Here is a 22,796-nt window from a genome sequence, read left to right as displayed (position 1 = left end):
GCAGGAATTCTGATAAACGGGTGACATAAATCGTGCCATTCATGTAGAAATGACTTATGAAATATACTGGGCGGCCTGCTGGTGGCGCTGTCCAGGGAGAGTACAAATACTCGGGCATGGGCCCAGCTTGCTCAGGGACATTTGTAAACAGGAACTAGTGAAGGATAACTAGACCATCACTGACCATCATCAAAGACCCTACCCACCCCAGCCACAGTTTGTTCGCCCCCCTACCATCTGGGAGACGCTACAGATGCATTCGCACCTGAACGACCAGATTTAGGAACAGCTTCTTTCCCAGGGCTGCCATCCTACTGAACTCTACAAATAAACTCTAAAGCCTGCACATCTGCCAATGCACTTTATTATGTTTATGTTTATGTATTACAAGCCAAATGAATGTTGAATGTTAAATGTCTTAATCAAAATGTACACTCTCGGGAGCCGCAAGCCTACATTTCGTTGTACTGCACTTGTGCACAAACAATGACAATAAAGTTGATTATTATTATTATATTATTATTAGACTTCCATGTTGTGAAACAGTCGATTAAAGCCTTGTTTAATACTCTGACCAAGTGCCTAGTAGTTTTCTTGCGTCAACGGGTCACAGGCTTAAGGCGCCACGCTGCAAGCCAGCCATAGGCTTCTCTGTTGAGCGACTGCAACTTATTTCTTGATACACTTGCAATGGCCTTAACCGTTTAGTATCAACATCATCACACTTTAATGACACTGAGGGCAGGATTTTCATTGGGCTGTGGAGGCAGGATTGGAGGCGTGTGGGGGGTTAAAGTCTCGAAATCGGGGGGCAGGAACCCATCCCGCCCCCAACCCGCCTCCATGCCAGTTTCAAAGGAGGCGAGTACCCGACCTGTGCTGGGACCTGCCTCCCCAAGGCAGGAAGGGGATTAGTGCCAATTAACTGCCTGTTAACAGATAGTTAACGGGCAGTTTTTAGCCTAATCCCTATTTTTATTGCTGAAGTGTGGGATTCCCAACGGCTCCAAACCACGCCAAGTTAGCGAGGGGGACCGTCGGGCTGAAGGGCTTGGAGGGTTCGAGATGTCTGGTGTTCAGGTGAGTGGTGGGTGCATGAGTTCAGAGGTAAGTGTGTTTGGTGTGTGTAAAGTGTTTAAAGAAGTTTTACTTACCTTTACAGGCTTCCTTCCTTCAGGTATTAAGGAGTCCCTCATCTCACTGGCACAGAAAGCAGAATGGCCGCAAGCTGTCAAAAGTTGCAGCATTCAGCTTTCTGTTCTGGAGAGGTCTCTAAATCAGCCTGAGAGGAAGGAATTAACTTGAAGTACAGATTGTCAGTGTTTGACAGCTTCAAACAGCTGTCAAATGCTGATAGTTCATCTGTCAAAAGCTTTTGACAGATGAAATGTCAATCTGTGACGTCACCTGTTGCCGGGTGGCCCTTAATTGGTCTGCTGAGCCCGCTGGGTGGGCTCAACAAGGTCAATCAAGGGAAAATTGCGTGGGTTGGCCACAAATCGATGGAGGCGGGACTACAACCCCGAAAGTTGTAGTCCCGCCTCCTACACGCCTCCTCAATCAAAATCCAGCCCTGAGTGCATGGGCTGTTATCTACCTTAACACCCGTTATTTAAAAACCCCTACAATGAACTGTTCTGTGATACAACATAAAAACTGAAAACAACAGCTAAAGTGCTCTTCGCGGCAGATAGGATCCAACCAAATCTGTGCTCCTACCTGCATATTATACTCGATGCTTTGCAGGTTGCCGATCATCACTGGGACAAATCCCTCTCTTGCTAAGAAAGCTCTCCAGGGAAACAGTGCAACTGCCTAGAATAGAAAATATTTTGAGATCAAGAAAGGAACTGTAAATACCACACAAAAGCAAAATACTGCGGATGCTGGAAATCTGAAATAAAAGCAGAAAATGCTGGAAATACTCAGCAGGTCAGGCAGCATCCGGAGAGAGAAACAGAGTTAATGTTTCAGGTCGATGACCCTTCATCAGAACTGGAAAAAACTGGAGATGGAACAGGTTTTTAAGCAAGTGTAGGGGCAGGGAAAGGGGGGAGGGGAGGAAAGAACAAAAGGGAAGGTCTGTAATTGGATGGAAGGCAGGAGGGATTAAGAGACAAAAGGGATTAAGAGATGGTGCAAGGCAAAAGGAGATGGTAATGGGATATGTTAAGAAACCAAAGATGGCTCTAGATGAAGTGTAAATGGCACTGGCATTTTCTGGTTTTATTTCAATTATAAAGCACCCCACAATAAAAGTGCTCTCTGCATGGCTGCCAAACAACACGATATCTTTTGGGATTGTACACAATTCAGAACCTAACAAAATAGATAGGATTATACTATATAGGGGAAGATAGATAAATAAGCACACGAGGGAGAAAGTAATAGAAGGACATGCTGATTGAGTTAGATGAAGAGGGGAGGGAGGAGACTCGTGTGGAGCAGAATCCAGTTGGGCCGAATGGCCTGATTCTGGGCTGTAGAGTCAATGTAATTCTATGTAAGATAGGAGTGTCTTATATCAAATGAGGGGACTACGCCATTACTGATACAATTTCTAATGATGACTGTTAGAAGTATGGAGCTGTTGGAAATAATCTTCTTACTGATTTTGGTCGGGTCAGGATAGACATGGTTGATCCCCATCTTATACTAACCCTGTGACTCCATGCATCCAGTGGCTGTGGCAGAGGAAGCAACGACGCATAGAGGCTGCTGACTACAGAGTTACTCATGGCCGGCAGTGCTTGATACATACTGTCTGTCACTGTTTGATATGCTGCCACGTTCCCAGCAGAAAGGAAAGCTTCCCTGCAGAAAGGCAAAGAGCCAGAGAGATGTATGATTTATCAGCACATAAGATACAATCACTACTTTCACATCAGCTGCCTTCAGTCACACCCGTGAGAAAGGGCAGCCAGTGGATGTGAAGGTTTTAAAATACAGCTTACTATGCCACATGACAATCGAACAGTGTTCAAATCAGTGCTATCAGACCAGATAAAACATCCATATTGCAGGCCATAGAACTGTGACCGTTCATTCCAGGTGACTCACATTACTGGTGATGGCAATATTCATGAGATAGTAGATTTAATGCATAATTATTCACACATGTGTGTTTCTGTGTGTGAAAGAGAGAAAGAATTTAAATTTTAAAAAAGTATGTGGGACACATTCCTGGTAGTGCATTGCAAATGATTTCTCAGTAAACCTCATTAATTCCTTTACTATGAATATCATAAGTATCAAGGCTGTGGAGCACACTGAGAAACTGGATCAGATCGAAAAGTTGCCGTCAGCAACTATATTAGACAAATAATAATGGATAACAAAAATAATATCAAGACTGGAATCTAATCTCTGGGCTCAGGTGGCATATATAAACTGCCTGAGCTTCATTCTTGTGATTTAGGATATTATCTGAACTCTTCCATTATGTTACTAACTAATAAACACCCAGGTATCACTGATCAAATGGACAGATGGATATTAATATACTAGTGGCGAAGTAACAATAAAATGGTTCTATCATTAATGCAAAACAATAAAATGTCTACAGTAGCCCCCCCTTGTTTTTTACTTTAAATGGTTCAGTTGGATGTGGGCTGGTCCTCCTATCGTGAAACAGATCAGGTTCTAGTCTGGCATTGTCTCCTAAACAATAGACCATACAGGAACAGAGAGGATAGGTTTACTGTCACACACAACACTGCACCTGATTCAGAGACAGATATGAGGGAGCGATGAAGACAAGTTACATTTTATTTTAAAAACAGTATAATGCCCCTTCAAGCTTTTTGATTTCATCTGGTATCACTGTGACCATTTATTTCAGGTGACTCATCCTAATTCATTAGATAATAAATTGAATGTAGAGTTAGTTACACGTGCGCGAGTGTATCCATACGTGCATGTGTAGGTGTAAGTGTGTGAGTAGGTGTAAGTGTGAGAGAGAGAATTTAAGTGCAAAAAAAGTTCAAGCAGCTCCATGGAAACTGGTTTCGTTACGAGTGGACTAGTGCGGGATTTTCTCTTTCCTCGACAGCAGGGCAGTGCATGAATCACTCACCCGCTTGAAGCTTCTCTTAGCTAGTAGGACCCAACGAGACAGCCTAGGAATCATTTGTTTTTCTGCATCACACTTGTTAAGCAGGCTGGACACTTCAAGAGATGCAGTTCTCAGTGACATGTTCTCACTCTATTCCTCGCCCATCAAAAAAAAATCACACTCACACAGTTGATCATCATCATAGAAACATAGAGATAGGAACAGGAGTAGGCCATTCGGCCCTTCGAGCCTGCTCCGCCATTCAATGAGATCATGGCTGATCATGTAGTGCTTCATCCAACTACCCATCTAAGAACAATCGATGGAACTCATCCCAGTGGGGAACTGAGGTTTAAATTACAGAGAGCCCCGAGAATTACATTTCCAACCATCTAGTTGGGAAGCCAGGACTCCACAACTAACTGCCAATAAAATTCCCATTCAAAATAGCACTTCATAGAACATGTTCAACAACAAAGAAAACCTTTACCTGATTAAATGGCGAACAGCAGCGTCAAACTGCAAGAACATGACATCTCTTTTGAGAACGAGAAACTTAGCTACTGTGGCAGGATCTCTCGGATTATAAAGGTTATCTATCTGAGCCTGAATCTCCTGAAGCTCAGAACCTGTCCCAATGGGAAGCAGCAAAATATGTAAATAGACAATACATGATGATTAGCAACTCGTTATGAAATACAGCACAGAATGATACTTGGACATGTAGGTCATAAAAGCCACTTGGTTATCATTCATAAATAATGATGTCCATTATTCATTTTGTTTATTATTTATATTTCTCACTTTATTTTTCCCCTCCTCTCTCCCAAGTTGCAGAGTATTCTCCAGTTGAGAAGCATGGTTGTCAATCAACCTGATCGGCGCTTTCTGACAGAGTTATCCCTGAGTTTGGCTGAACTTTCTTTCTCTTGAACCTTTTGCAAATCACACACATGCCTCCACTTGCTGGTCTTCACAAGCTAAGATCACAAACTCAGTCTAAGTGGAACCACAAGCATGAATTGACCGTCTCTCTGTGTGAATATTTACCTGTATTCATCAAGTGAACGATGATTGCGCAGGGGAATGGAACACCTTGCATTTCAGGAACACGGCGTCAACAGGAGAGGTGAGCTCATTGAAACATGTAAGATTCTGAGGGGGCTTGATAGGGTCGATGCTGAGAGGTTGTTTCCTCCTGGCTGGAGAGTCTAGAACCAGGGGTCATAGTCTCAGGATAAGGGGTCGGCCATTTAATTCAATTCAATTCAATTTTATTTGTCATATATGCAGCAGACGTGTGTACTGCACAATGAAATGTTGATTTTTACGAGTCCTCCCAACATTGGAATAAATATGGCATAACAATGATAAAAATACTAATAGAAATACATTTAGGACTGAGATGAGGAGGAATTTCTTCAATCAAGAGAGTTGTGAATCTTTGGAATTCTCTACCCCAGAGGGTTGTGGATGCTCAGTCGTTGAGTATATTCAAGGCTGAAATCGATAGATTTTTGAGCACTAAGGACTCAAGGAATATGGGGATCGGGTGGGAAAGTGGAGTTGAGGTCGAAGGTCAGCCATGATCTTATTGAATGGCGGAGCAGGCTCGAGGGGCCGTAAGACTAATCCTGCTCCTATTTCTTATGTTCTTATTAACATTAAGCACTCCCAGTTCAAGTATACTGCGGATATACACACGCAGAATAAACTCCATAATGTGCTTCAGCACAGACCTCAGAAGAACACCCCTTGCTCTGCACTAGAGTAGCATCTTTCCTTTTTCTGCATCTTCCCCTTCTCTGAGTGAAATTGCCAATTTAGTGCTTACTAGGGCCATATTTGGGCAGTTTTGTGCTGTGGGCTGATGCTCACTAGGGGCTGGATTCGGACTGTAAAGTTGTTTAGCATAAGACCCTTAAAGCCAACATGTACATTAGCCTGCCTCCTATCAATCTGTGATAGAGCAGATAAATACTGCAACATCAAGCTACCCCTATATACTCTCTTTCTCTCTCTCTATATATATATAATATATATATATACTGTGTATTCTCTGTTTTCAAATAATTAACAGGCTTTGCCAATGTCATATGGTACCCAGCAACACTAGTTATAAACTTGTGCTGGTATTCCAGTGATGGCGGGTGTAGTACTGAGCCATAAAGACTATGAAAGTCCCAGGTTTGATCCCTGTTCTATGCTGAATCTCAGCTAGTGCAGTGATAGGAACGCTACAATTAGCAGCAGTACTGCTCGGTCAGGAGACAAAATTGAGCCTGGACTGCCAGTTCTGATCGCTGTCTGGAAAGTGGGTGTTTCTGGGCGGTGGGGGAGGACAGGATTGGTCTTGGCCATCGTTCCCACCACGATCAAATAGCCCACTGACATTACTGGCCTAGGTTCACACATGAAGAATGACCAGTTGGATAATGTATTTGAGGCAGCCAAGTTCGCTTGGAATTGTATCCCAACATGAGTCAGTACCTTCAGAAGAGGAGGGGAGAAAATCTGGGGCAAACTGTCGGACTGTAACTGTTGTATGCCACTGCTCATTGATGTACTGACGCAGTAAATCATGGAGATTTGGGACATAAGTTTCTACTTGTATTTCCCCTTCACTGCGGGGTCCTAGTCTCAACTAGCTTTTGGGTGAAGTGTGACCAAACTTATTTTCCACACAGATTTTGTAACAAATGTCTGAGAAAATATAAAATATAAAATACATTAGTCATCTCCACCTCTTCCCTTACCGTAGCCCATCTGCTGCTGAAACCCTCATCCATGCCTTTGTCACCACCAGATATTCCAATACTCTCCTGACCCATCTCCCATTCTTCACCCTCCCTAACCTTCAACCTCATCCAAAACTCTGTTGCCATTTTCCCATCTTGCACCTCTGTGCTTGCTGACCTACAATGGTTCCAGACTCCAACGTCTCAAATTTAAAAGTCTCATCCTGTGTTTCAATTCGTTCATGGCTTTGCCCCTCCCTACCTCTGTAACCTCCTCCAGGCCTCCCAGCGCTCTCCCCCCGCTGAACTCGTTGCTCCTTTAACTAAGGCCTCCTTGGCATCCCCCACTCCCTTCAATCTACTATTGGCGGCTGTGCCTTCAGCCGCCTAGGCCCCACACACTGGACTCTCCTCTCTAACCTCCTCCATCTCTCCACCTCCCTCTCCTACCTTGAAACCCACCTTTTTGACCAAGCTGTTGGTCACCTCTCCGAATATCTCGAGCTCGGCATCCTATTTTATTTTGATTATTCCTCTTTGAAGCACCTTGGGGTGTTTTTCTACATTAAAGGCGCTATATAAATGCAGTTATTATCGTTGTAATGCTGACAAAGCAGGCATTCTGAGTGATCGACTTCTGAGCAACACCTAACCAAGGCTCTCTACTAAGCAGGTCTGTTGTTCCCTTTCCTGTTGTGGCTTACCAATGCCTTCATGTCCTCCCCAGTCTGCTGTCAGTGGCTGCACCTTCTGGGAACCAATTGTAGGGGAGTTTCCAAGTCGTGCAAAACAGCACAAGTATGAGATAATGTCATGAAGTGCTGCCACAATCTCCAGAGTCTGGTACAAGGCTCTCCGACAAACCTTAGGGGTAGGAGGGTGGGATGGGACGAAAGGAATGAAACAGGTCAGTTTGCAAATTTTTGGCATGCAATCTCCAAATTGTCAGACACTACACACAATTAAATTGTCCTAACATTTCAACTCAGTGGTGCTCATCCAGCAATCCTGGACGTATATAAAGAACAAAGAGGACAATTTAATTAGAAAAGGAAAATACTGCGGATGCTGGAGATCTGAAATAAAAACAGAAAATGCTGGAAATACTCAGCAGGTCAGGCAGCATCTGTGGAGAGAGAAACAGAGTTAACGTTTCAGGTCGATGGCGTTGGTTGATGTTCTGATGAACCTTAAACGTTAACTCTGATTCTCTCTCCACAGATGCTGCCTGATCTGCTGAGTGTTTCCAGCATTCACAGTTTAACTAGATTTGAGTAAAATCATGTAGGTAAAATATATTTTTAATTATCAATTTCAAAATTAAAGTATCAAAAGAAATAGCAAGTAGATCCTGAGAAACACACTTCACTGAAGAGGCCCTTGGATTATTGTGAATGGCCTGAGGGAAATGGTGAAATGTCCTCAACAGGCCAGAAGGGCAACCACTAAAAGCAGAGGGCCCAACAGTTAAGAGATGCGTGCAGTGAATGAATGTGTTATCTGCTATACACACCATCTATTGAAGAACATGCAGTAGATTGCTTTGATTTGGGAAAAGTGCCAAGATAAACAATGAGGATGATCCTTATTATCTTACATTGCTATATATAGATGTAATTGTTAATTATCTTACATTGCTATAACTTCTTATCAAAGGAGGAGCAGAGAGTTCAGAGCCTTTGTTAGGTGTTGCTTAGCAGTTGATCGCTCAAAATGCCTGCTTTGCAGGAACGGTAGCATAGTGGCTCTGTTACTGGACTAATAATCCAGAGGCCGGGACTATTGATCCGGAGACATGGGGCTGGATTTTAATGGGGAAGGCGGGTTGGGGGCAGAGGGGTCTCCGAGGCGGCCGGGAAACACGGGAGAACGGGATTCCCGCAGGCCCTGCCGAGTTTAACGGCAAGGCCTGATTTGCATGCGAGGCCTCTGTTTCCCACCCGCAGCCAGCCAGATCTTGAATGCTGTTGGAGCTGCACTCATCCAGGCAAGTGGAGAGTATTCCATCACACTCTTGACTTGTGCTATGTAGATGGTGGAAAGGCTATGGGGAATCAGGAGGTGAGTCACTCGCCACAGAATATCCAGCCTCAGACCTGTGCTTGTAGCCACAGTATTTATATGACTGGTCCAGTTAAGTTTCTGGTCAATGGTGAACCCCAGGATGTTGGTGGTGGGAGATTCGGCGATGGTAATCCCGTTGGATGCCATGGGGAGGTGGCTCGGCTCTCTTTTGTTGGAGATGGTCATTGCCTGGCACTTGTGTGGCGCGAATGTTACCTGCCAATTATCAGCTCAAGCCTGAATGTCATCCAGGTCTTGCTGCATGCGGGCATGGACGGCTTCATTATCTGAGCTTGAATTCTATATTTGTGTAATATTTGTTGATTGTGTATAAATGAATGCTTTTTATCTTCCCTTTTTAGTGAGATGCCAAAGCCTTATACATCAAAAGTTTATAAAGTGGAAGCAGAACAAAGGGTAAAAGATAAGCACTGTGAATTCTACAGCGGTTCATTTAAAACATGAAGTTCAGCAGAAAGCTAGCATCTATGAAAGGAAGACAAATAAACACAGTGGTTAAAAATATACTGCCATATTTGCAGATATGAAGATAGGAGTCCCAACCCCCCAAAAACATTGTTATTTAAAAAAAATAAAACAAACCTTTTCCTCCAGAGTTTTAAACATAATAAGCACTTCAGAATGGTGAGGAATGAACCACAGATTAAGGAATTTTCTTCCATCTGTGGACAATAAACTGCGAGGACGCTGATGGAGTTTCCTGAATTGAAAATAAACACTTGTTGATGCTGAAGTATTATAAAGTCATGTTAAATATTGGGAAGACCGAAACCATTGTTTTTGGTCCCTGCCACAAACTCCGTTCCCTAGCCACTGACTCCATCCCTCTCCCTAACGTCTGTCTGAGGCTAAACCACACTGTTCGCCACCTTGGTGTCATATTTGACCCTGAAATGAGCTTCCGACCACATATCCGCAGCATTACTAAGACCGCCTATTCCCACCTCCGTAACATCGCCCGTCTCTGCCCCTGTCTCAGCTCATCCGCTGCTGAAACCCTCATCCATGCCTTTGTTACCTCGAGACTTGACTATTCCAATGCACTCCTGGCTGGCCTCCCACATTCCACCCTACGTAAACTTGAGGTCATCCAAAACTCGGCTGCCCATGTCCTAACTCGCACCAAGTCCCGTTCGCCCATCACCCCTGTGCTCGCTGACCCACATTGGCTCCCGGTTAAGCAATGCCTTGATTTCAAAATTCTCATCCTTGTTTTCAAATCCCTCCATGGTCTCGCCCCTCCCTATCGCTGTAACCTCCTTCAGCTCCACAACCCCCCCGAGATATCTGCACTCCTCTAATTCTGCCCTCTTGAGCATCCCTGATTATAATCGCTCAACCATTGGTGGCCGTGCCTTCTGTTGCCTAGGCTCTGGAATTCCCTCCCTAAACCTCTCTGCCTCTCCGCCTCTCTTTCCTTCTTTAAGACGCTCCTTAAAACCTACCTCTTTGACCAAGCTTTTGGTCATCTGCCCTAATTTATCATTATGTGGCTCAGTGTCAAATTTTTTGTCTTATAACACTCCTGTGAAGCGCCTTGGAACGTTTTACTACATTAAAGGCGCTATATAAATACAACTTGTTGTTGTTAGATGTATACTCTGTGTAGTACTATTTCAGATCACTGTCCTCTAAAATTTTAATTTGCTGGTACTTGGCAAATTTCGCCTTAATGTAAGATTATCCACATTATTACATCTGCTGATTTTTAATATGTCTCCACTGTTCAGCTGTGCACAGAATAAAACAAACTGAGAGGCATTCTTTGTTTGACATTGATCTAAAATAATTCTGACGAAAGGTCATCGGCCTGAAACATTAACTCTGTTTCTCTCTCCACAAATGCTGCCTGACCTGCTGCGTGTTTTTATATCTAAAATAATGATATTGAACCTGCAGATGCTAAGCACAGAGGTAGGAAGTGATGCGACTCCCTGCACAATGAGTTAAAGCTGTGGAAAAAATGTAATAATTTTAAATAATAGACCTTCAAGAATCCACTACTTATGCCTCCTTTTTTCATTTCCAAAAAGTCGAGGCCCTTGCACACGCGCAAACCTGTCAAAACGAAGGAAGTTCAACGCGTGCGCGCAGAGTCCTGCACGCACGTGTTGGACCTCTTAACCCCTTAGTTCGATGGAGAGGAAATGCCGGTTTCCCGCGCATGCGCTGTGCATGCTGGAATCCGGCAATTCCTCCGGCCACACGCGTGAGTACACCGTCCGTACTCATGCGTTGGGAACGGAATTACTGGCCCCTTGCTTTCATCCATGTGACCGGGGAGAGGCAGATGGTAATCAGAGTCCAAAGATTTCCCCATGTTGGGGGGGTGAAAGGGCGGGAAGAAGAGAAATTACACGGGCAGTGACCGTAGACAACAAGCGCACCTCCTAATGGCCGACTCAACAGCGGCAGAAGCCTGGGAACAGGTTGCCTGTTTGATTTGTCCATCAGGGAATTATGTGAAAGTAAAATTAAATTTACAAAAATGTGGAGAAAGAAATCCTAGCATGCTAATTTGAGCATTGGATCTAGTTCCATTATAGCTTTTGATGATGAAGGTGTGAAAAGAAGCCATTGCTGGAAATACGCTGGTGACAATCAGAGAGTTAAGAGTGGAACCAAGTGAAGCGCTGGAGAAGGGTGTGATCGACTGTATCAAAAGCAACAGAGAGGTCGAGGAGGAGGGAGAATGCACCATGGTCGCAACCACAAGGGGTTGTCGCTGACGTTCATCATTTCAGAACTGTAATAAATATGAAACATAGAAAAATAGGAGCAGGAGTAGGCCATTCGACCCTTCAAGCCTGCTCCACCATTCAATATGATCTTGGCTGATCCTCTATCTCAATACCATATTCCCGCTCTCTCCCCATACTCCTTGATGCCTTTTGTGTCTAGAAATCTATCTATCTCCTTCTTAAATATATTCAGTGACTTGGCCTCCACAGCCTTCTGTGGTAGAGAATTCCACAGGTTCACCACCCTCTGAGTGAAGAAATTTCTCCTCATCTCAGTCCTAAATGTACTACCCCGTATCCTGAGTCTGTGACCCCTCGTTCTAGAACCCCCCTCCCAGCCAGGGGAAACATCCTCCTTTCATCCAGTCTGTCTAGCCCTGTCAGAATTTTATAAGTTTCAATGAGATCCCCTCTCATTCTTCTAAACTCTAGCGAATACAGGCCTAGTCGACCCAATCTCTCCTCATACGACAGTTCTGCCATCCCAGGAACCAGTCTGGTGAACCTTCGCTGCACTCCCTCTATGGCAAGTATATCCTTTCTTAGGTAAGGAGACCAAAACTGCACACAGTACTCCATTCGGTGTATATTATTTTCAAATACTACTTGTTCAACCAAATAGGTAAAAAATTTTTTTAGAAATGGTCCCATTGATTAGCACTACACAGCATGCTAGATACCTATTCAAGTAATGGTACTCTTCTAGCTAGACAACAACAACTTACATTTATATCGTGCCTTTAAAGTAGTAAAATGTCCCAAGGCACTTCAAAGGAGCGTTATCAAGCAAAATTGAACACCAAGCAACACAAAGAGACAGGTGACCAAAAACTTGGTCAAAGAGATTGGTTTTAAGGGAGGAGAGTTAGAGAGGTGGAGAGGTTTAGGGTGGAAATTCCAGAGCTTAGGGCCTTGGCAGCTGAAGGCACGACCACCAATGGTGGAGTGAGGGAAATCGGGGATGCGCAAGAGGCCAGAGCAGTGAATGTCAGCAGGTTGGTCGAAGCTGGGTGGGGGATCATGACTGAGCCCAAACCTGTCCTGACCCAATGGCAGCAGGAAAGAGTGAGACCTAGTTGATTTTTCCCCTTCCTAATACAGGAGCGTTGAGCACAACCGTAGGACCCAAAACATCAGGCCAGGCGAGATCAGCTACCTCAGCACAGACCAGCGGTCAAAGGCAGCCCCCTGGTCTGTACGGCTACTGCACAGGGCATTTATCTATTGAGACACCAGGGAGCCAGCTTGTCATTTTGAACAGTATCTTTCCATCTACTACGAATCACAAGCAAAATTGTTGACAAAAAGGCTCATTTTTGGAACTACTCCACATAGAATACAAGACATGTGCCAGCATGTTACGATGCTGTGATGCAAAAAGAGTTGTGGTCATGTCATGAACTCTCAATCCAGCTATAGGGTTCAGTAGGAAAAGCCTAGAGAGGAGAATATAAATTCAAATACCTGAATAAAAATAATGAATGAAAATAACATGGTGCAGTTCAAGCCACTGAGAATAAAACATTGACAAGTGAGCCTAGAAATGACTGCTTAACATTTTCATATGGCTTTCTGCTTTCTACTATTTTAAAGGAGGTGCTAACCCATTTAAAACCCCGCCGACATTACCGTAGGTGCGCGTGCACGGGTATTAGGATTGGCCTGGCTGTGATCCTCCCTTGGTCGAATAGCCTGGTCCCACATGTGAAAAATGACCTCGTGTGGAACTGGTCCCCAGCCTTCAGGGGAGGAGGGGTGACAAAATAAGCTGATTGTTCAGGAGTATGCATCTTGGTGCTTCAATACCAGTTTTCAACATGAGGTGCAAAAAGAGCATACAGCTTTAAAGAGGCACTGACCTTGGATCAGAAATCAGACCCAGCTCAGAGTCTCGCTCTCCCTTCTTTTCTTGAGGTTGACCCAACACAAAATAGGTTTTCCTGGCTGTGGGAAAGTCTTGCAGTAAGCCCAGCAGGCTATTGTAGTGCGCGATGATCTGTCCTCGTAGAGAACACTGTGACATGCGCTCATTAAACCTGAGGTAATAAAATCAAAGCAATCTCCTTGTGGTGTTATATTGGTCGCTGTTGCCTACGGTAAATTTCTTTATGACAGCGTGGAAAGAACTTGTAAAGAAAGCTAAAATCTTAAATAATTCAATTACTGACATCTGGTTAACCTACTGCTTAATTCATAATTACTTGGACGGCCACCTTTTCCCCAGTCTAAAAGCAGATGGGTGCATGACATTAATCAAAGAGAGACTTGCATTTATATAAAAGGCTCTGCACATGGGCAAACTGACCTGCTCAGTCTGTGTGCAGCTATCTTCAAAAATAAAACGAATCCGGCATTGAGAACCAAACTTTCTCTGTCCAGTTTCAATCTGAGAGAAATCAAGTCGAGAGGTTTTCAAGGCAAGGGTGAGAGTTTTAACGCTGATGCGGTGAGGTAGGAATGGAGGCAGGTGATGCTACGGAGGTGAAAACACACGGTCTTGGTGACGGATAGGATATGGGTTTGTAGCTCAGCTCTCAAAGTCAAACGGGACGTCAAGGATGATCACCATTGGACTCCGTTTGAGCGAACAGCCAGGGAGGGGAAATAGGATCAGGGATTGGGGTGGGGAACTGGGATCAGGGATTAAAGTGGGGAAATGGGATCAAGGTGGGGAAATGGGATCAGGGATTAGGGTGGGGAAATGGGATCAAGGTGGGGAAATGGGATCAGGGGTTAGGGTGGCGAAATGGGATGAAGGTGGGGAAATGGGATCAGGGATTAGGGTGGCGAAATGGGATCAGGAATTAGGGTGGTGAAATGGAATCAAGGTGGGGAAATGGGATCAGGGATTAGAGTGGGGAAATGGGGTCAAGGTGGGGAAATGGGATCAGGGATCAAGGTGGGGAAATGGGATTAGGGTGGGGGGTTTCTGGTGGGACCACCGAGACAAATGACCCACTAGCATTGTTTGGACAAAGGAAGAATATTAGCTCGAATATCAGAAGCACTTCCTGCTCTTCCTTGTATTGTGCCCTGGAATATTTAACATCAAAATAGTATAGTGTGCACCACATCACGAGATCATTTGAAAATATCCTTCCAAATAAGGACTGGAAACATGCATTCTTCCAAAATAATAAAAAGCTTTATCTTAACACAGCTAACGAACCACAAAAGATCAGGAAGATTAGTGTACTTGCTACAGTAAACACATTTAAAGGAGGTAAGCTTACTTGTGGCAGTAGTCAAGAATTAACTCTCTTTTGATTTTCTCCACTTCCTCCTGTAATAACAAGCAACTTTTATTTAAATGACAGACATATCGGCTGAGATTTTTCTTACCTCGGCGTGTCTGGTGCGGCTGGGGTCGGTGGCGGGTCGTGGCCCCGCTGCTGGCTCCATCCCGCTCTGGAAAATGAATTTCCGTTGATAGGGCTTGTTAAACCCGCCCAGCGCGTTTCCTGGCCCAATCAGAGGAAGGGGGTCTGGTGACGTCATTCTTGATGCGTCATCAGCTGATTTCCTTAAAGGGACCATGGCCAACTTTATTTTGACATTTGCAAAAACTGACAATCACTGCACAGAGGTGCAGGGCTGCACCCAGGATCTCCCATGACTCCTTCCATATGCTTCTGGAGGGAGTCAGAGCATGCAAGGAGGTCCCTCTTCCCTTCCGATGGGTGGAAGAGACCTCCCCAGGAGACCAACACAGCCTGGTTGCACATTGCAGAGGATGTCACAAGCAGGGATGTGGCAGGAGGACCTGGGTGCAGTGGCCAAAGCTTTCAATGATCTCATTAGATCACGAAACGTTAGTACAAAGTCACACTCAACCTCATCCTGCTGTGCCACTCATCACATCCCCATCACTCTGCCTTCCCTACTCTACTCCTGCACATCTTTACTCACACCAACTTACCTTGCACCTCCACTCATTCTGCTATCTACATTATCACTTCCCCATCTCACGAGCCACCCCTCACACTCACCCTCATCCTAGTGCAATCATACCAACTCACAATACGCAAGGGTAGCCACTTGGGTGTTTTATCCAATGTTCATGTAAAGTTTCTGTTAATGTGGTGTCAAACATTGAAACCTTTATTTTCAACACTTTCCGTTCTTGGACAGATTTGTATGCACCTTTGGAAGTGGCTTAGTGAGTTGCAGTGAATGGTGAGACATAACGGTACCCCCTGCAATGGTGGTGAGTGTGAAAGGAATGGCTTGGATATTGTAGGGATGCTTTATGGTGTTGGTGTGGGGTGGTGCCAACCATGTGGCAGCCAGGGTGTACAGTGTAAAGTTAACTAAATCTGGCCATGATGAGGCCATCCTTGGCCTCCCGGCCAGCAATGTACTCGGGTGCTGATGCCCTGTGTCCTGTGCAGCATCAGGTGATTGCGGAGAAGGTTGGTGTTGTTGTTGGTGCTGCTGGTGTGCCTGGTGCTGCTGGTGTTGGGGCTGATCGTGGTCGGATTCTGAGGACCAACGTAAGACAGTATAAAGGGCACCCATGTTGATGGAGTAGATGGCAGGTGAAGTAGAGGTGACAGACGCATTCTGTGAATGGTGAGTGAGTTCTTCCAGTGAGGTAAGAGTTGATGGAGAGTGGAAAGTGGAAAATCTGCAGAATTTGTGCTGGAAATGGACTGAGAAACAGCTTGTGGCCGAGGAAAGTGATGATCTGTCAGGTGGGAGCTTTTACCGTACATTTGCAGCTGTCAAGTAATCAGCTGGAGCAATGGCCACTGAACTCCTGCTTCAGGTTGGTGTGGTTCCCGTCAAAAGGTAAGTTAAAAAAGCCAGTTACTCTTCTGTCAACTAGATGTTAATGAGTTTAATTGGGTCGCCCGCCGCTGCCTGTTGGGTCTGCTCAGCGCTGACTGATCCGACATTGGGAAAGATGCGTTGTGGCGGGTTGACAGCGGGTTCCTGACCCACTGTAAAAAAAAAACATTTTCCCACCCGACCCGCCCGCTAACACCCTGGAAAATCTCGGCCATCATGTCCCTTGTATCATCATCTATACCATGTTCTGTGTTTTTCTATGCTTTTCAACCTTAATGGTGTCCTGCTTTATGGGCCTTGGCACATCTACTTTCTCCTAGGTTTCTCAATCAGTACACTATCACCCGATGTCCCTGTGGCATCACTCGGCTTTTCTGGCCAGGGAGGTTAGATGGGGATGGGGGTAGGACTTGTCCCTCTGCCCCATTATTTCTTTACTCAACTTTTTTTGTGCAGCTCCATAACTACTATTGTGGTGACAGAGATATACAGCTTGATTTTCCTCCGATTGGTGACTTGGCAGCACAGCACGACTTCTGCCCGTCTACGTGACGTTGCTGCTAACCCACGATCTTTTCTCCAGGGACTCTAATTATATATGTGCCGTGTTGCAGGGTCTCTTCCCTGCATTAAAGGGAAGGGCCCCACGCTGCGAGCTCTACAGGTTTCATTGCAAATTTCTGGGCCACCGGGGAGCGGGAATGCCGGGCTGACCAGTGGCCGAAAATAAAAAATAATTTTTTTTTTAAATCGGCTTTCTTTTTTGGCCGCCCGCCCACCGCGCCTTTAATTTGTGCCCCGCGAGCAGCCGGCCTCACTGTTCGCGACACCTGCAGCAGTCGCTAACATTGCCTGCCGCTGCTGCGGGGCCCAAGTGTGAATTTTTCTCCCGAGGAGCTACTGGGGTGCTACACCCGGAGATGACGTCATGATCTCCGGGCGTAGAAGATCGGGGCGATACCGGGTAGTGCCGCCAGTAACCTCCCGCGGAATTTCATGGGAGGCGCGGTTATCACCTCGGGGGGGGGGGGGTGAAAAGCCATTTGCGCCTCGAGGCGCGAACAAGGGGAATTTCGCCCCCTATGATTTTAAGAACCAAGAACTACCATATAGTGTGAGAAGGGATTCAATGACCTTATAAGGGTTGCCAAGGTAAATCAAGGCACAGTTCCCAGTACACATCCTGTACTAATGATAGACGTTTCACTCACCCACTTAATTTTCAGGCTCCTTCTGTGCCATCATCTGGCTGTCAGGGTAGCCTCTGAAAACAGTCAACTGCCACCTTAACTCATAACCACTGTGAACTCACATTGCCTGCCTCAAGGGGTTTTGCTGGTCTTAAAGGATAGTTGATGTAAAGGGAGAATTCAATTGCAGGTCTATCATCATAGGATGCCTGCGCTCATATGGGGGAAAAGAAGTGCCCGATCCTATTGCATTCCTTTAACCTAATGTCCTCTCCCTGTAAAGGAAAACCTGGTGCATAACCAGCACCAAAGAAATGCAACTGGGGGGAGGAATGCCACGACTGAAAACCCTGAGGTCACATGAGGAGGAAGCTCTGCAGGTATTAGGTGTGCAGACAAGGAGAGGCAGTCGGAGCGGGAGAGGTTGGAGTGAGGTTGCAAGAGAAGGGTGGTAAAGGCTGAGCAAGGCTCGTATTTTGCTATTGTATTTTGTCATTATAGGTGGTGTCAGTTTTACGCGATTTTTCAAAGTATCGCCGTCTTCTTACACTTAGCCGTTACTTCTTCAAGGGGCAATGTCACTTTGCGCACAGCTGAACAAGCTCTTCTGATTTTGACATCAATAGGTTCTGCCTTGGACACTTCAATAACCACCATTCCTGTTCATGAAACTGTAGGGGGTTCACCTCTGGGGTTTTGAGTGGCACAAGCATTGTCAATTGCTCATTGCAGCTGTGGGAACCCCACCAGGACGTAGACTTGGAGATCTCATTCTCTGTTCAGCTGGTTCCATTTAGAAAGAAATGAATTGGATGATCCACCTGAAGAAAGCATTGGCGACCTTCTTCATATGACGATGAGCTGCTGCATGACTCAAGCAACAAATTTATGAGATGCTGCCTGGAAGCATCCAGTTGCAAAGAAATTCAAGGCAATGGTGATTTTGACTGATATGAGACAATACAGTTCTCCTGGGCTGCAGGTCTTCAGCCATCAGCTGACATATGCCTATGGAGGGAAGCACAGCATTCTGAGCTCGACTTGTGCAGAAAGATCCAAGTAAGAGCTTCTGGGGGAGGAAATTCATGTGGTTTGCGCCACACGTTAGCGCCACAAGATGGCGCTAAAATGCCGTTGCTGAAGCCGGTTCCAGCGCCACACGCCATATTGGCATTGCCGGTAGTGCTGCCAGTAAACTCGATCACCAGGGACCTCGCCATCATGGAGATTGTGATGTCAGTGAGTGTGAAACACTCATTGGACGTCCGATCTCCTAACTTCGTTATAGCCACTTACCTTAACGGCAGTGCAGAATGACAGGGAGAGCTGGCGTCAACCAGCAGGAAGCAGGCTGTAGCAGCGTTATTTAAAGGTACTGATGTAAGAAAACTACTAGGCACTTGGTCTAAGCGTTAAACAAAGCTTTAATCAACTGTTTTACAACATGGAGGTCTAGTTGTGTCCTTTACTAGTTCCTGTTAAGAATGTCCTGCGCAAGCTGGGCCCATGCCCGAGTATTTATACTTTCCCTGGACAGCGCCACCCATAGGCCGCTCAGTATTATGACTGATTCATGTCAGGTACCATCCCCAATCAACTGCAACTGACATGGTTCTGCAGTTTCAGTGGCTGTTTGCTACTTCCTGCAACTGAAACAACTTTCTTTAATTATTTCAAGTTTTTTGGTGACAGGAAGTGTTGATTCAAGTGCAGAAGTCACTCATTATTTGTTAAAGGCTTCTGCTCACAACACTTCCTCACAGTCATGGGGGCTGCAGGACTGCGTGATTAACTCAGGAGGGCGACAAGGCAGAGGAGGATGAGAAGAAGAAGGATGAGGAGGAGGAGGAACAGGAGGAAGAGGACGAGGCAGAGGAAGATGAGGAGGAGGTGGAGGACGAGGAGGAGGAAGAACAGGAGGGATGGCGGAGGCAGCAAGACAATCGACCTTCTGGATGGGTTGTCCGTGACCGGCTCATCAGATTCTGATTCGCATGAATGAAACCCCAGATCCCCATAGCTCACCACATCCCCATCTTACCATCCCTGTCTCATGGTGTATCACAGTGTCCTCCTGGGCACAAAGGTGAAATGAGAGAGACCACAAAATATTCCAAACACACTTAATAAATGTATCTATAAACATATCACACGATAATAATAACTAATTACCCTTGTGCCTGCCAAAGTTGAATAGCTGTCATTGTGTGCAAGATGTGAGATGTGGGTGTGAGTGTTGCTAGGTAGAGATTGTTGATGGGTGAGTGCTGGGGGTGTGGTGCATTGAGAAGTGTGTGAAGCTTGTTAAACTTCTTCCTGCACTGTGTGAGTCCTGTGGACCACAGTGCTGTCGGTGAAGTGGTGTGCCACCTCCCTCCACATAGTCTGGCAGACTTATGGCAAGGGCCTCCTGCCAGTTTGGGGGGTACAGGACTGCCCGCCTTCTCTCACCGCTAAAATCAATGCCTCCAAAGCTTCCTCGGAAAATCTCCGGGCTCTATCCCTGGGGCGGAGATCTGCCATCAGGATTTGTAAATAAGTGCTCCTTCTCCTTGTCCTTCTCCTTATGGTTGTTGAGGCAGCTGCACAGCCAACAATGCTGAGAATGAGGTGCTGCTGCATCAATAAACCACCCCTTTACGTAGTGAAAAAAGCCTATGGCAATCATTACTTGCGTTTAGACTACACCCAATATTAGTCCATCTTTTCAGTGTAACGCCAATGAGTTTGAGCTTTCAGACTAGAATCATGACTATGACTGTAATCATTTTAATGGGGAGTGAGGACAAATTTCGCTTGCAGCCTAGACGATTTTCAACTGGCGCTACTTGACCATTTTTAGTCTAAACACTGCCCATTTCTTGGCTATAATGAATTTCTAGCCCTCTATGTCTGCAATGCCTCACTCTAAGTACTTCCAATCTAGCCTCTTCCATATCCTCACCTTCCTCATCTTCAAAATATAGGAATATAAAGGGATTCCTATTACAAAATCCATGTCAGTCCAAAACTGAACAGTCTGCAGAGCTGACTAGATAAAAGTAGTGACAGAAACTCCACACCATCAAAAATCGATATGCAGGCAAAGTAGCACCAACTTTCAGCTCCAACAAGCAAAGTGGCCTCCTCAATAGGCTCAAGGATACTACTGTGTTTCTCATAGCACCACTTATATAGCAGCAGCTTTAATTTAGGTCGGAAGTTGAAGAAATGGAGCAGGCCTGGACTAATAAACCAAAGACGTGAGTTCAAATCCCACCACGGCAGCTGTGGAATTTAAATTAAGTGAGTTAAATAAATCTGGAATAAAAAGCTAGTATCAGTAATGGTGACCATGAAACTATCGGATTGTCGTAAAAACCCATCTGGTTCACTAACGTCCTTTAGGGAAGGAAATCTACTGTCCTTACCCGGTCTGGCCGATGTGTGACTCCAGACCCACAGCAATGTAGTTGACTCTTAACTGCCCTATTAATGGCCTAGCAAGCCACTCAGTTGTAACAAACCGCTACAAGAAACAATAATAAGAATAAAACTGGACGGACCACCCGGCATCGACCTTGGCACCGGCTTCAGACATGACACGACAACGGCACACCCAGCCCAGTTGACCCGGCAAAGTCCTCCTCACCAACATCTGGGAATTGGGAGAGCTGTCCCACAGACTAGTCAAGCAACAGCCTGTCATAGTCATACTCACAGAATCATACCTTTCAGCCAATGTCCCAAACTCTTCCATCACCATCCCTGGGTATGTCCTGTCCTACTGGCAGGACAGACCCACCAGAGGTGGTGGCACAGCAGTATACAGTCGGGAAGGAGTGGCCCTGGGAGTCCACAACATTGACTCTGGACCCCATGAAGTCTCATGGCTTCAGGTCAAACATGGCCAAGGAAACCTGCTGATTACCACCTACCGCCCTCCCTCAACTAATGAATCAGTGCTCCATGTTGAACACCACTTAGAAGAAGCACTGAGGGTAGCAAGGGCACAGAATGCACTCTGGGTGGGGGACTTCAATGTCCATCACCAAGAGTGGCTCGGTAGCACCACTACTGACCGAGCTGGGCGAGTCCTAAAGGACATAACTGCCAGTCTGGGCCTGCGACAAGTGGTGAGAGAACCAACACGAGTGAAAAACTTACTTGACCTCGTCCTCACCAATCTACCTGTCACAGATGCATCTGTCCATGACAGCATTGGTAGCAGTGACCACCGCACAGTCATTGTGGAGATGAAGTCCCATCTTCACACTGAGGACACCCTCCATCGTGTTGTGTGGCACTACCACCATGCTAAATGGGATAGATTCAGAACAGATCTAGCAGCTCAAAACTGGGCATCCATGAGGCGCTGTGGGCCATCAGCAGCAGCAGAATTGTATTCCACCACAATCTGTAACCTCATGGCCCGGCATATCCCTCACTCTACCAGTAACATCAAGCCAGGGGACCAACCCTGGTTCAATGAGGAGTGTAGAAGAGCATGCCAGGAGCAGCACCAGGCGTACCTAAAAATGAGGTGCCAACCTGGGGAAGCTGCAACACAGGATTACATGTATGCTAAACAATGGAAGCAGCATGCTATAGACAGAGCGAAATGATCCCACAATCAACGGATCAGATCAAAGCTCTGCAGTTCTGCCACATCCAGTCATGAACGATGGTGGACCACTAAACAACTGATGGGAGGAGGAGGCTCCATGAATATCCCCATCCTCAATGACGGCGGAGCCCAGCATGCAAGTGCAAAAGACAAGGCTAATGCGTTTGCAAACATCTTCAGCCAGAAGTGCTGAGTGGATGATCCATATCGGCCTCCTCCCGAGGTCCCCACCACCACAGAAGCCAGTCTTCAGTCAATTCAATTCACTCCACGTGATATCAAGAAATGGCTGAGCACACTGGATACAGCAAAGTCTATGGGCCCTGAAAATATCCCAGCTGTCGTGCTGAAGACTTGTGTTCCAGAACTAGCCGCGCCTCTAGCCAAGCTGTTCCAGTACAGCTACAACACTGGCATCTACCCGACAAAGTGGAAAATTGCCCAGGTATGTCCTGTCCACAAAAAACAGGACAAATCTAATCCGGCCAATTACCGCTCCATCAGTCTACTCTCAATCATCAGCAAACTGATGGAAGGTTTCATCAACAGTGCCATCAAGTGGCACTTACTCACCAATAACCTGCTCACTAA

The 22,796-nt window shown here is 45.8% G+C and overlaps 1 protein-coding gene across 1 annotated transcript in view; it reads right to left on the bottom strand.

Moving 5' to 3' along the window:
• The window catches only part of ccdc162 (coiled-coil domain containing 162), a 203,289-nt gene that overhangs the window by 77,148 nt on the left and 103,345 nt on the right, over nt 1-22,796 (bottom strand). Inside the window, exons 17-23 of the mRNA XM_085997788.1 lie at nt 14,852-14,901; nt 13,478-13,654; nt 9,460-9,577; nt 7,497-7,656; nt 4,545-4,683; nt 2,661-2,814; nt 1,720-1,815 (exon numbers count right to left, since the gene is read on the bottom strand). Of these exons, the coding sequence (XP_085853914.1) occupies nt 1,720-1,815; nt 2,661-2,814; nt 4,545-4,683; nt 7,497-7,656; nt 9,460-9,577; nt 13,478-13,654; nt 14,852-14,901 (894 nt within the window). The remainder of the gene's footprint in view (nt 1-1,719; nt 1,816-2,660; nt 2,815-4,544; nt 4,684-7,496; nt 7,657-9,459; nt 9,578-13,477; nt 13,655-14,851; nt 14,902-22,796) is intronic.

Source organism: Somniosus microcephalus, chromosome 9 (assembly GCF_052327205.1).
Source record: "Somniosus microcephalus isolate GS21.2 chromosome 9, FLI_Smic_1.0, whole genome shotgun sequence".
Lineage (NCBI taxonomy): Eukaryota > Metazoa > Chordata > Chondrichthyes > Squaliformes > Somniosidae > Somniosus > Somniosus microcephalus.
This window is presented reverse-complemented; position numbering and strand designations above follow the sequence as displayed.